The following is a 13,013-nucleotide window of genomic DNA, read 5'->3' on the forward strand; positions in this document are numbered from 1 at the left end:
ACCATCGACAACAACCTGTATGCTGCGCTCAGTGAGGAAGCTGGAGGTACACTTGCATAAACTCTCGGGAAGCCAAGTTGATGGAAGTTTTGAGAGAAGCGCCTTGTGCCATATACTATCAAAGGCTTTCGCCATATCCAGACTAACTGCCAGGCCTTTCCCCTTGCTTTCGATAGCCGTTGCCCATATATGTGTTAGGTATACGAGAAGATCGCTGGCGAAAGCCGTACTGTCGGTCGTTGATCAACTGGTGACCTTCTATTTAGATCAGGAGCTAGCGGTTCATTACGCTCTCCATGATTTTGGAGAGTATTGAGGTAATAGCTACAGGCTTGTAGTTTGACGAATCCAAACTATCTCCTTTTTTGGATCGGATGGACAAGGGCTGATCTCCATGAGTCATAGACTACGCCTTTTGAATATGAGTGCCGGAATAAACGCGTTAGCACCGGTGTCAACTCAGGGACACACTTTCTAAACACGATTGGAGAAATGCCATCCGGCTCACTCGACTTCCTTACGTCCAACGAATACAGAGCTCAACGAACAGTTTTCTCGTAGGAACTGTACTTCAATGTTTGTTCTTATTATTATTTATTTAAATATTGTGTTCATTGCAAATAAATATATTTCTATTTCAATTCAGACGAAGACTATTTCGTAAACTAGTAGTTTGATTGTTTAAGGCAATCAGAACTATCTATAAATATTGAGCAAGCTTGGATGGCAAGTGACGAAGTAACGGTCTTACTACCTGAAAAGCAAAGTAACAGCTAGAATCCGGCCACCTTCAGACCTATTGCGTATTATCTCATTTAAAAATCATTGAGAGCATTAATGATCTCCACCACTTAATGTATTTAGAGTCTTAAAGAATCGCCGATGATCGAATATATTGATGATGTAGCGAAGGACTTTGAGGGAAAGCTTTCATCCTTCCTCATGAGGTATCATGCGAGTGGCCTATCTTCCTCGCTAGAAGTAGGATTCAAGTTGTTACCGATGGTTCTATGATGTGATTCCAACATCTATTGTTGATTAAAGGACGCTATTGGGGAAGTCGTAGAAATTGACCCGTATGCAATCCTCTCTCAGGAAATCGTCCAATGTGTCAGATGACACTTATTTATTCTATCAAACCCTTCCTAAGTCTGTCGCTATATGCCTAATTTGCTTCTTCAAGCATCTTTAGTACTACGTAACTGATAGTTTATCAGTTAGTTGAGGGTTACGTGTGTCAAATTGCTTGCAGCAACAGAAGAAAATCGAGAAAATTGCCAGGAATTAATAGGTTATTTAAATGAATCTATCTACTTAAAGGGTCATCATTATCTGCAAAACTTTTTTTAGCTAAATAGTTTAGTATTTCAAAACATTTAACAACCAAAGTAGTTGATCGTTCAGGTAGATGCTTTTTGGGCACGGGCTTTCCTGCATATTATACCAGCTGCAGACCGTACCAGTCGTCATGCCAGTATTAATGAAGTAATCCGCAGGGCATTCGCTGCTCTTAATACACCAGCTGTTTGCAAATGGTATTACCCGCCGCGATATCAAGCGTCCTGATGGAATGACTTTGATGGCTTGGGTACCGGGGAGGGCGCTGGTGTGGAACGCGACTTGGGTCTCATGTCCAAGTTACGTCAGTTTATACTGGGGCTACTGCTTCGACTGCCGAAGAGAGCAAACGTCGCAAATATGTTATCTTTTTATTGAGTTTTTGCGCCCGTTCTTGTCAGGTCTGAGGCATATCTTTTCGAATGGGTGGTAGTTTTTGACATTCAATATGTGATATTAAATCCCATTTTGAATACAATTATTTGAATTTGAATATCTCCAAAACTTTTTTTTCCAAAAAGTTTAACCGCGTATTTCAACATACCAACGAAACAGTTTTGATCCTAAATACGTTGATTGATCAGTTATCATTATTCTAATTTACTTGTGATTGCCTCCAATAGTTGTGGGTTAGTCTACAGTATAAGTGAGATGTCAAAGTCGCAAAGTCGTGAAGTCACAGTCAAATTAAAATAACAATTGAAAACAAAATATTATTTATTAACAACATTCGGACATCGCACTTATCAAGTTATTTGTCTAACAATCATTTTTGTCATACAAAAATGAAAGTTCTCGAGTGTTCATTAACGCAATATTCGACACGTAAATTTGCGTAATAGCATCGCAAGAGTTTCATGCACTTTTTGCATTGCAATCTGTTCGTTCTATTTCTGGCTATTGTCATCAAAATTATTAACAAAAACAAGACTATCTCATAATGATAATTTCCAATGAATACCCATATGGTTATTTAATTATTCGTGTGAATGTTGCGAATGTGAAAAAGTTTTTAAATACTACTACAGTATAAAAATCGTATAAAAATATAAATTATTATTAAGTTCAACAATCTATTAATTAATTTATTTACAACTACCTATGTCTTTTTTTGATACTGAAATAGGACAGAAAAGAAATAAATATTGTGTCCTTCACTTAACTATTCTATTTTAGTATCAAATAACAATTGTTCTAGAACGTCGTTTGATCGTGCTCAGAAAACAAAATCATTCAGAATAAATTATGAATTATTATTATTGTAAATTAAATGTTATATTGAAGACGAAAATGTATTGAATTAAGCGTTACATTGCGGAAATCGAAATTCGTCTTCGATCGATTCGAGGCGTGTTTCGCCACTACACGAGGCATCTTCAGTAGATGATGACTCGCCAAATGATGAAATGCCTTGTGTAAAGGTGAAACAAGTGTCGAATTGATCGAAGACGAATCTTATCGGAATTTACACTCAAGAAGGCTCACAACAATTTGGTTTAAGAGGAAAATTGTGTTTTTTATTTACTCTCCTTTTATCGATTTATCGCACCCGAAATCCCCTGCATACTAAATTTTATGAAAATCGTTGGAGCCGTTTCCGAGAGCCAGATTGTATATTTGTATACAAGATTTGTTCGTTTAAAGATATGATGTTTATATTTTGTTTTAGTAACTGTAGTAATGATCAAACGACGTGTGTTCAAAGCCGCTACTAGTGCCGGTCAGTTCGGTAGTACTCCCTCGTGTCCGCCTGCCGCTCCTGAACCTCCGTACCTTCGTGCGAGGAGTCGTGACGCTGACCGAGACCAGCCGCCGCCGCCTTCGCTGCCGCTTCCGCCGCGTTAGCTTGGGCTTGTTGGGCCGCGGCCTGTGAATAACAGCAAATTAAAAGCTTGATTATTTCAGATAAAATCCAGGAAATAGGGTATCAATATTGTTTTTGTACTAGATCAAATGATGGCGCTAGGCTCTACTTGGGTCGCGCTTACATTGGTTAATACCTAATTGTTGATTAATTTATACAGTTATTTTTAAAGTGGATAGTAATATAGTACTGGTGAGTGTTTTTATTGTGCTTGATCCCGAACAAACGATTTGCCACTTTAGTTTCGCAATCATTCGGACTCTGTCAGTAGCTTTGGTTAATTAAATAATGTATACAGCCGCTTAAATGGAGCGACTTAATCCAATGACTGCAATCAAAATAATAAATTTTGAGCTGGTGCGGCAGAGGTCCAAATAAATTCAATTTAGACTTGACACTACTAGGTACAAGTATATACATTATTATTTTAAGAATACCTTCTGAATAATTTATTTTTATATTTCATTGCGATGGGGGTCGAAAAGGCCTTTCACGATGTGTACCTAATATTAATCTTTGATGGGAATGAAAAGGTCAGTATAAAACTATCGGTATAACTGCAGAAGATGCACAACCCTGAATAGGAATCTGCAATGCATGACTGATTATATTTTTCAAAAGCGAACTACTTTCGCCTGAAACTCTGGTGGTGGTGGTTTTTATGTTAATTTATCCAGGCAGGTTGCAAGCGGAAATCAATTACTGTTTGAAGTTTTCCAGAGCCAATACGACTCATGAACCTTCAAGCATAGAGCATACTCCCAACTTAAAGGCATCGCATCTCTTGATTCCTGGTATTGAATTTCATGGGTGTTTTTCGCACCACTTTTCATCACTTGAGTCAATTTGCCCTCTCTTGTATAAAGAAAGCTGCAGATTATCCTAAAATGGGAAACCCCAACAAAGTCTCATCCAGTATGTGGGAATAAACAATTAGCAAGTCTCAATTGGGAGTCTGTAAATCGAGTGCATCTATAGAGTAGTACATACTCTTCCACGTGTATCTTTGATTATGTAAGAGGAGGACAAACGGGCATACGGGTCATCTGATGGTAAGTGATCCTGCAGCCTCTACCCTCTTATATCACCAGAAAAGCCCCAAGAACAATACCTTTTAAAGCCGACCTTTTAAAGCGCGTCGAATGGTTCATATGAATTCAAAAACCGAAAACACGTTGGTACGTGACGGACGAGGATCGGATTGGGGGCTCCGCTGTGACAGACAACCATGAATTGAAAATGATTCTAACCTGAGCTTTCCTGGCAGCAGCCTGCGTGGCCTCGAAGTCGATCCTAACTCCCTTGAGCTGCTCCTGCAAGGTCTGGAGCCGCTGGCGAGCCGCCCCCACCATGGCCGTCTGTGCTCCCAGTTCCCCGGCCGCCTGGGACGCTGCTTCGTTCGCATTCTCCGATGTCGCCTGCGCTGCGTTCAGAGCTGCTTGGATGACGTTCACCTGCAATTTTGTGTTTGCTTAAACGTTGTGCGCTGGTAATAACCAAATTTTTTATTTTATCCAGTTTTGTTTCTATTTTTAAATCCTAGATCATTTATACGTCTGTGTATATTGTGACAGCTGTGAAAACGTGGAAAAAAATAGAGTTCAACTGTTAACCTCTATTTTGAGCAATGCACGTACACTAACACAAATGAAACACAGATCGCGAATCACAGTAAGACGTAGCTTGTCACGCATACTAAAGTAATATACCTGGCCTGTTTTCATCGGTTGCCTAGACGCATAAATTATCTAAGGTTTTAGATCTTATAAATTATATTTGTTTCCCTCATTCATTTGTTAGAGGTTTAAAATTTTAGATCTTAAGTATTATGTGGGTCCTTAAGTGGGAATCGAACCCTTGATCTTTTGCTATTAAAGCATCACAAATAATTTCATGAAAGACTCCGTTGTAACTTTATATATAAAATAAATAAGATAGCAGGCAAATCAACATAAAAAAATATTTCTACAGAATATTTCTGGGGGATGAAAATATACTCCTGCAAAGGTTACGCAACGAGTTATATAAATTAATTCTAATAAAGTAACTTTTACGCAAATAGCTTATGTAATAAATACAGTTACACACGTTTTAATCCTTTAAAAAGTAATTAATTTAAATATTAGTTAATTAATTCAGTACCTATGCTTAAGTATTTTTTTTTCATCTCGTCATACTGAAATAAGAACAATATGTTAAAATAATATAAATATACTTAAAATAATTTACTAAATCTATTTAAAATCAATTCATAAGCGTTAGTCTATTTGAGTTTACATGTTTATGTACGAATTATATGTGAATATTATTAAATCTTATATCTTTAAACGAGCAACACTTGTATATTATCTTTAATATGAATCTTGGAAACGGCTCCAACGATTTTCATAAAATTAGTTAAAATAGTTTCGGGGGAGAGAAATCCATCTAGCTAGGTTTCAATTTAAAAAAAAAGTAGTTTTGTCCGTGTTTAAATGAGAAACAGCTACAATAGCATTAGAATACAATGGTAAATTTCGCCACTATATACAGGACTATAATACCTCAGATGGGACACACGTCACAAGACCCGGTTTGAATCCAGATGTCCTATTAGCATATTTTGTTAAAGTTTTGAACATTCTTAAAAATCCGTGCAAGGCTCGGGCGGACAGGTACTATATATTAAAAGGGAAAGTACTGCTATGTGTTATTCTAGATTTATGAAGTTATTTATAATATTATGGTACCTAGTAATATTTTGGTAAGGTTGTGGGAGTTTTTTAAATTTGCTTTTTTACAATACTCTCTAATATTTTATTGATAAGTAGAGTCGCATTTGATCATTACTGCGTAGAGATCGTGTCTGAAAGCAAACCATCTCGGAAATCTTATAGAGAATATTGTAAAATCGACACGAACAGTAAATGGAGCACAACGGTTGCCAACCGCAGTTGTAGCATTCAAACAATAATTCAGATATGATAAAGATATGGCAAAAATGAATTTCATTGACATGGGTCAGGTCTAGGTCAAACCTTTTAAAAAAATTTAACAACGAATATTCGGATTGATGACTATTTTACATCGACAAACAAATGAACGTGTGTTTGGTAAAGTTAATTTTGCTATGAATATTGTACAACAGCCAATAAGACTTACAGAAAATATAATATTTACAAACATAAATAAACTGCCCATATGTAAAGTTACCTAATTGACATAATTTCAGCATTAGCAATTTAATTTATTAAAAAAATACAAATATGTGTCGACAAGCGACATCGTCTGAGAAAAGTTTAATTTTTTTTTATTGATGCTGCAGAATTAGCAATAGCAAAAGTAAAATGAAGTAAGAAAAACATTTTTGTTAAAAGCAAACGAAGCTTATAGATACTATAATATAATTGAGAAAACATACAAATTATCAATTGTATTCAGAGATCTTGTAATATTTTGCACAGTTCAAGTGACAACAGTTTTCGATCTTTTTTACGTTATTGCTTGCGACAAATTACGCAAACTGTACGTAACTTTATTTCGTAGTGATCACAAATTGCTTTCGTTAATGTTTTTTCCACAAAACAACACTGAATTTAGTCCATTGTCATTTCTGTTGGGATTTCTTCATTTCTTATTTGTCGGTCAATTAATAAATGAAATTCGAGAGGCCATTGGGATGTTTTCAATTGAAGTGATATTTTGTTTTCAAGTATTTTTATCTTAGATTGGTTATTATTTAAACAATTTACGATATGACCTACTTTTATACATACTAGGAACCGACAGGGCAATATACTAGCAAAGGACTTTCGATGTTAACATTGTTAAATAAAAATGATTTCTTTTTATGAAATCGAATTTCACAGATCTTTTGTTTGCCATTAGCATAGATTGATTTTCCTTCCTACGTGTTTGGTATATATTAATATTATTATTTTTTTAACCAAATATTTTTTATCTTTAGCAGGGTTGACATTAAGTTTCTTCAAGTTTCTTTTTTCGCTAGAATAAACAATGCTTATCCTGTCACGCTTTGGAAGCGAGTGACAGGACAGATCTCGAGAATAATTTTTCCATTACAGCCCTTTAAATTGATTTAATTAATGATTAGTATTAAGCCTTCGTTGTCATTGATCTCAAAAGGATTATTTTATGGAAGAGGAGGACAAACGACCTTGAGGGTCACCTGATGGTAAGTGATCACTGCCGCCCACATTCTGTTGCAATACAAGAGGAATCACAGGAGCGTTGTCAGCCTTTTAGAAAAGAACAGGCCAAGTGCGAGTTGAACTCGCGCTCCGTACAATGTCAAATGATTTATTCAATTATGGTGTGTTCTACAATTGGTACTCTTACTAAATGTGAAATCTGAATTTCTTTGTGAAGAACTAATTAGTAGAATATTTATAGTTTTTCCTGTAATATACAAGCAATGAACTATATTTACTTTTTTTTTTCAAAATTTTAGGCTCAGTAGTTTTGGAGATCAGAGGGGAGGTAAATTTTCATCTTCTTTCATGAATAAAATCAAAACTATTTATTTTACAATAATAACAAAATCCCCATAACGAGCCCTTTCATTTGACATATGACACAATAAGCTTTGCAATTTTTTTTTAATTTCCCAATAATTTGTCCCCCGAAAATGACCCTTATTTGAAAAAAAAAAATATTTTGCTCATCTGTGTTTCGGACATAGGATTATACCATCCTACCAAATTTCACCAGATTTGGTCTAGTAGATTAGGAGAAAATTCGCTTTGACATTGGGCTTGAGTACATTACTAGCATCAATAAATTAATAACAAGATCATGTTTGATTTGAGATAATACTTGATATATTGCGCTGCGCTGGAAATTTCATTCTTCACTGACACCTCCTTACAAACCAGAACTAATCATACTAATTTTTTCGCTAGAATTTTGTGCCAGATTACAGTTACAGTTTATACTTCTGTTACTATGGTGTTGCAGAGAGTGTAAGCATTTGGTTTGATATATTTTTTATGACAATAAGGGACGAGACAAGCAGAACGTTCAACTAATGGTGCCCATTGCAATGCAGTGCCGCTCAAGATTCTTGAAAAAACGATACGACATGGGTACCTTTAAAAAAAGCACGTACACCTTTGCTTAAAGGCCGGCAACCCTCCTGTTATTCCTCTGATGTTGCAAAAGAATGTAGGCGGCGGTGATCACTTAACACCAGGAGACCCGTATGCTCGTTTATACTCCTATTCCATAAAAAAAACAAAACTCTGAGTGGCACTACAATTGCGCTCGTCACCTTGAGACATAAGATATTGACTCCATTTCCTCAGTAATTTCAGTAGCGCCCTTCAGACCGAAACACAATAATGTTTGACTGCTTCACGGCAGAAATAGGCGCCGTTGTGGTACCCATAATCTAGCCCTCCCGAGACTCCCACTGGTATAAATTACATAAATATTCAACATACTTGGTGCATGGCCTGTTGGGCAGCTTGGGCCGCGGCTTGTGCTGATCTCTTGGCCTGTTGCAGCTGCATCTCTTCTCCTTGGAGCGCCACCTTAGCGTCTCTCACTTGCTGCTCCAAGCCAGACAGTATCACTTGCTTCCCCGCTAGCGCTGCTTGCGCTGTAGCACTGGACTGGGCCGCTGATTGGGCAAGAGTGTTCTTCGCCACATAGGCAGCCTGGTACGCTGCAGCTTGCTGGTTTCCAAGCGCTGTTTTCGCTTGATTGGCTGAACCTACAGCGATAGTTCTCAGACCACTTCCTCTACTGAAGCCCTTCTTACTAGCGTCGCCAGTGGCTGCGGCCTTGACGTCTTGGATGTAAGCGTCATAGTGACTTGACTCAGCTGGCGCCTGAGCTGCTTGAGCTGAGTTGTCATACTCATAATCATATTCCGGTCGGTTCGCTGGGGCGGCTGTTGTGAAGTATACGGCACCTGGAAGACAAATTATTAAAATCAATTGTTTAAATAGGAAAAAAAACTGTTAAATACCGGACAAGACGAGCAGGACGTTCAGCTGATGGTAAATGATACGCCCTGCCTATTACAATGCAGTGCCGCTCAGGGTTTTTGAAAAGCCCAAAAAATTCTGAGCGGCCACCTTGAGACATACGATGTTAAGTCTCATTTGCCCAGTAATCAGTAGCTACGGCGCCCTTCAGACTTTCGTAAATCTGCAAATAAAATTGCCTCATACAAACTTCTACTTCATTGAGAACATTTTATTTCATTCTTATATCATTTATACGTCTCTAGATAGTCTATGACTGCCCCACAAATTGCGAGCGTAAGACGTAGCTTGTCACGTATACTAAAGTAATAAACCGCGCCTGTTTTCATTGGTTATCTACCAGCAAGAGGCTCTATTTAGACGTATAAATTAACTAAGATTAATTGATTTTAATTTATACGCCTAAAATATATAAACATATTTTTTTTAATTCAATTTGAACAAATTTGACATATATTAAGTAGAGGCTTTGTAAATGTTTTTAATATTGAAATCATAAATTTCGAAAATATTTGTTGCTGACTGTTAAAAAATAAATACATTATTAAGGAAATTAACATTAATAAGAGGTTTTAATGAAAAGTTTTATTAATGTTAGAAAGAAACTCTATCAAAATACTGGATGGTAAAGTTCCGCTAGATATTGTTTACTACAGAAGGCTATGGTGAACACTGATTAATTCTTATATCAGGTCATATTTCCTATCACCTCAATCTATGTCTAGTAAATATTGTCTTCTAAAACATTAGAGTTCTAGAATCGGATTCTTATGATAAGTAATATTAGGTATGATTTAAATAAAATTTCAATTATAATGCAATTTGTTCCGCTGTTTTTAGCGTCAATTCCTGTTAGGTTTGAGGCATCTTTCATCGAATCGATGAATAGGATTTAATACCCCTTGATAATAAAACCATCACTGCCGTGATTTTTTTCATGATTTAAAAACATTGTACATAAACATTTAACATATTTAAAGAATTTATTTCATGAAACAGGAGAGCAAACGAGCTGTGATGTTTGATTTTGTTGTTTAAGTTTTAACAAAACAATGGAAAATTTTCTTCTATTACATCTGATCTTCACATAACACTAGTCATAATATTATTGAAGCGTTTGTTTAATATTTCGGAAGTACTTATTCATAATCACGCGAAGTAATTTAATGTATTAATTTACACATAGTTAAATAATATTAGTTATGTAGTTGTAGGCAGTGATATGATTCATTACACCTGTGAATAAGTATAGCTACCGGGCTTATGTAATTAGTGTGAATGCTTATCTAACTAAATTATTTGTATTACTCATAGGGGAAATGTAGTATATTGGCACTAATTGTTGCGGTTGAAAAAGAGCCGTTTGCCCATTTTAAAATTTGAGTGCAAAAAGTTTACTTGTCGCACGCAAATTTAGATAAAATTGCTAAAATAAATAAAATAATTACAAAATTAATTTATTTATGTTGCCGTTGTTGTTCTTGTTTTTTTGTTCTGATCAAATAAATTAAACTCTTTTTATTATAATAATAATAATATATAATTATTTTAATTATTTGAAACTTTTTTAAATGCTTAATCTTTCAGCTATTATTTTTGGTCTGGGCATGATTCACCCTTATAAAAAATTTAAAAATTTCTTTTTTGTTAATTAATAGCAATTAATTTTTATTTATTGTTCGAAATACATTTTTTTTTTACTTTTTATATATTTGTCGGGACTCAAGTGAATGGTCGCACTCGCTTCGCTCGTGCGTTCTACTTCGCTTATGTGGACAATCGATAACTTGTCGCACGAGTTCCACAATATACTATTATATACGTGAACATTTTGATTTTTTTTAAAGTGATACCCCTCACTTCTGGGATTAATTACATAAATTAAATTTGAAAACAAAATTTATGAACGATACGGGACTCGAATACGCGACATCCCGCGTTCCGCTCTTTCCCTGAGCCAACCGTTCGAGTGACGTCACGTTCCTAGATCTGGATATGTCTTGTTCAAATCTCAGGTTGTGGCTTCAATTGAATTGAACAAGACATAATATCAAGATTTATGAAGTGACGTCACTCGAACGGTTGGGTCAGTGGAAGAGCGATCGCACGAAAGAGGTCGCGGTTTCGAGTCCAGTATCAATCTTAAATTTTGTTTTCAAAGTTTATTTGTATATACGTGAATTCCATATCCATATTGAATGAACTTTGTAAGTATTTTCCTTTCGAGCACTTTAAAGAAAAACGGGGTGCTTCAAAAAATTTTCTTTAAAAAGTGAATTAATCAAGACGAGGTTAAAATATGAAAAACTTGTGTATATTAAACGAGACTTAGTATACGTGCTTCTCACCATACGACTTAAGTGAAAACTACACAGAGTTGAGGCTAAAACAGTGGCTTGCAAAACCAACTCTCATTTTAATCTTCTGATGGAAGGTGAAACGTGTACTGGTGACCTGCTTCTAAGAAAGAGTCCACGGTACGGTGAAGGCAGTGTACATACACGCTGGCATATCTTCAGAAGGTCGTACAGATTTTGTGGCCATAGAAAATGTTACAAATGTACTTTTTACTGCAGTTTCAAAGAAACCTGATATAATTTGGTATAAAATGTTAGATATTTTAACTCTCTATCTTCTACAGTTTAGAAAAAAAATCGTACTTAGTTTTGCAGTTCAGTGTAATATCATTTAACAAAAAATACAACTATTTCTTTGAAGATGAAGTTTTCTATTTAAAAGAGCGTTTTCTTCTTTAGACGATTTGTTTATGGAACAGAAGGAAAGTCGAGCGTTCGGGTTACATGATAGACCTAACAGATCACCGCTGGCCACAATCTCTAGCAATTCCATCGAAATTACAAAAGCGTAGATGGGCGGTGGAGTTACTCACTTCTTTAACGATAACCGTATCGTGTCTAAGAAAAACATCTCAATACAAAGCTCATCCCATAGTTTTAACTATTAATAAAGAAAATAAAGAAATACAGCATCGAAAATGGGCAGACGATATTCAAAAGGTGGCAGGTGCGACTTGGATGAGAAAAGCATAAAGGACTGAGCACGTAGTAGCGACATTTCAATTAAATTAAAAAAAAAGAACTTTCTGCAATGTCGTAGTACATTATTTTATTCTATCATCAATACATTTCGCAGCGCACGCGATGAAAAGAATATTTTCCGTTATTTTTTTACACTAGGGGATGTAGCTTCCCAACAGTGAAAAGAATTGCTCAAATCGGTTCAGTAGATTCGGTTTCATGCAAAAAAAAACAATCAAATCTTTCTTTATAATATTAGTATAGATGATTAAATATATAGGAAGCATTTTTGGAATTACTATTATTTTTGAAATATATCTTATAATTATTAATAAGTCAGTCATTCTTTGAAAAACTTAAAACGAAAAAAAGGCACTTACATAAACAGAGGAGCACCACTTTGTACGACATGTTGTAAGACGAACTGAAATCACAAGAAAATATGATTAAAAAAATCTTTTTTAATTTAATTTCACAATTTCAACACTTAATAAATTTTCTACCTTCCGGGACGTTCACGAGTGCTTAATTGAACGCTTGTGGGGGTTGTGAGTGCCCCTTGCACTAGTGATAGACCAATGTGGAAGGCTTCACTTTGAAATTGTATTTATAGTAAACGGTTGATTAACTCTCTTGAACGAAAAGCGTACGGAATTGTATAGAGCTGTTAGTGAGTGGGGAGTAGATCACGACTAACTATTGATGCTTCTGTGATTCACAATTGTATTATTATTTATATTATAATAATGCGGTCATAGTAAATTTGAATTTAAAAGAATGAAA

The 13,013-nt window shown here is 35.5% G+C and overlaps 1 protein-coding gene across 1 annotated transcript; it reads right to left on the reverse strand.

The window, feature by feature from the left end:
- Positions 1 to 2,037: 2,037 nt before the first annotated feature.
- LOC126977337 (uncharacterized abhydrolase domain-containing protein DDB_G0269086-like) lies at positions 2,038 to 12,797 on the reverse strand. Its single transcript, XM_050826108.1, has 5 exons — positions 12,734 to 12,797; positions 12,611 to 12,654; positions 8,644 to 9,116; positions 4,453 to 4,656; positions 2,038 to 3,205 (listed from the first exon to the last, which is right to left on the reverse strand). Exons 2-5 carry the CDS (start codon positions 12,639 to 12,641, stop codon positions 3,050 to 3,052), a joined length of 864 nt encoding a protein of 287 aa, XP_050682065.1. The 5' UTR covers positions 12,642 to 12,654; positions 12,734 to 12,797; the 3' UTR covers positions 2,038 to 3,049.
- Between the last annotated feature and the right edge of the window lie 216 nt (positions 12,798 to 13,013).

Source organism: Leptidea sinapis, chromosome 2 (genome assembly GCF_905404315.1).
Source record: "Leptidea sinapis chromosome 2, ilLepSina1.1, whole genome shotgun sequence".
NCBI classification, from domain to species: domain Eukaryota; kingdom Metazoa; phylum Arthropoda; class Insecta; order Lepidoptera; family Pieridae; genus Leptidea; species Leptidea sinapis.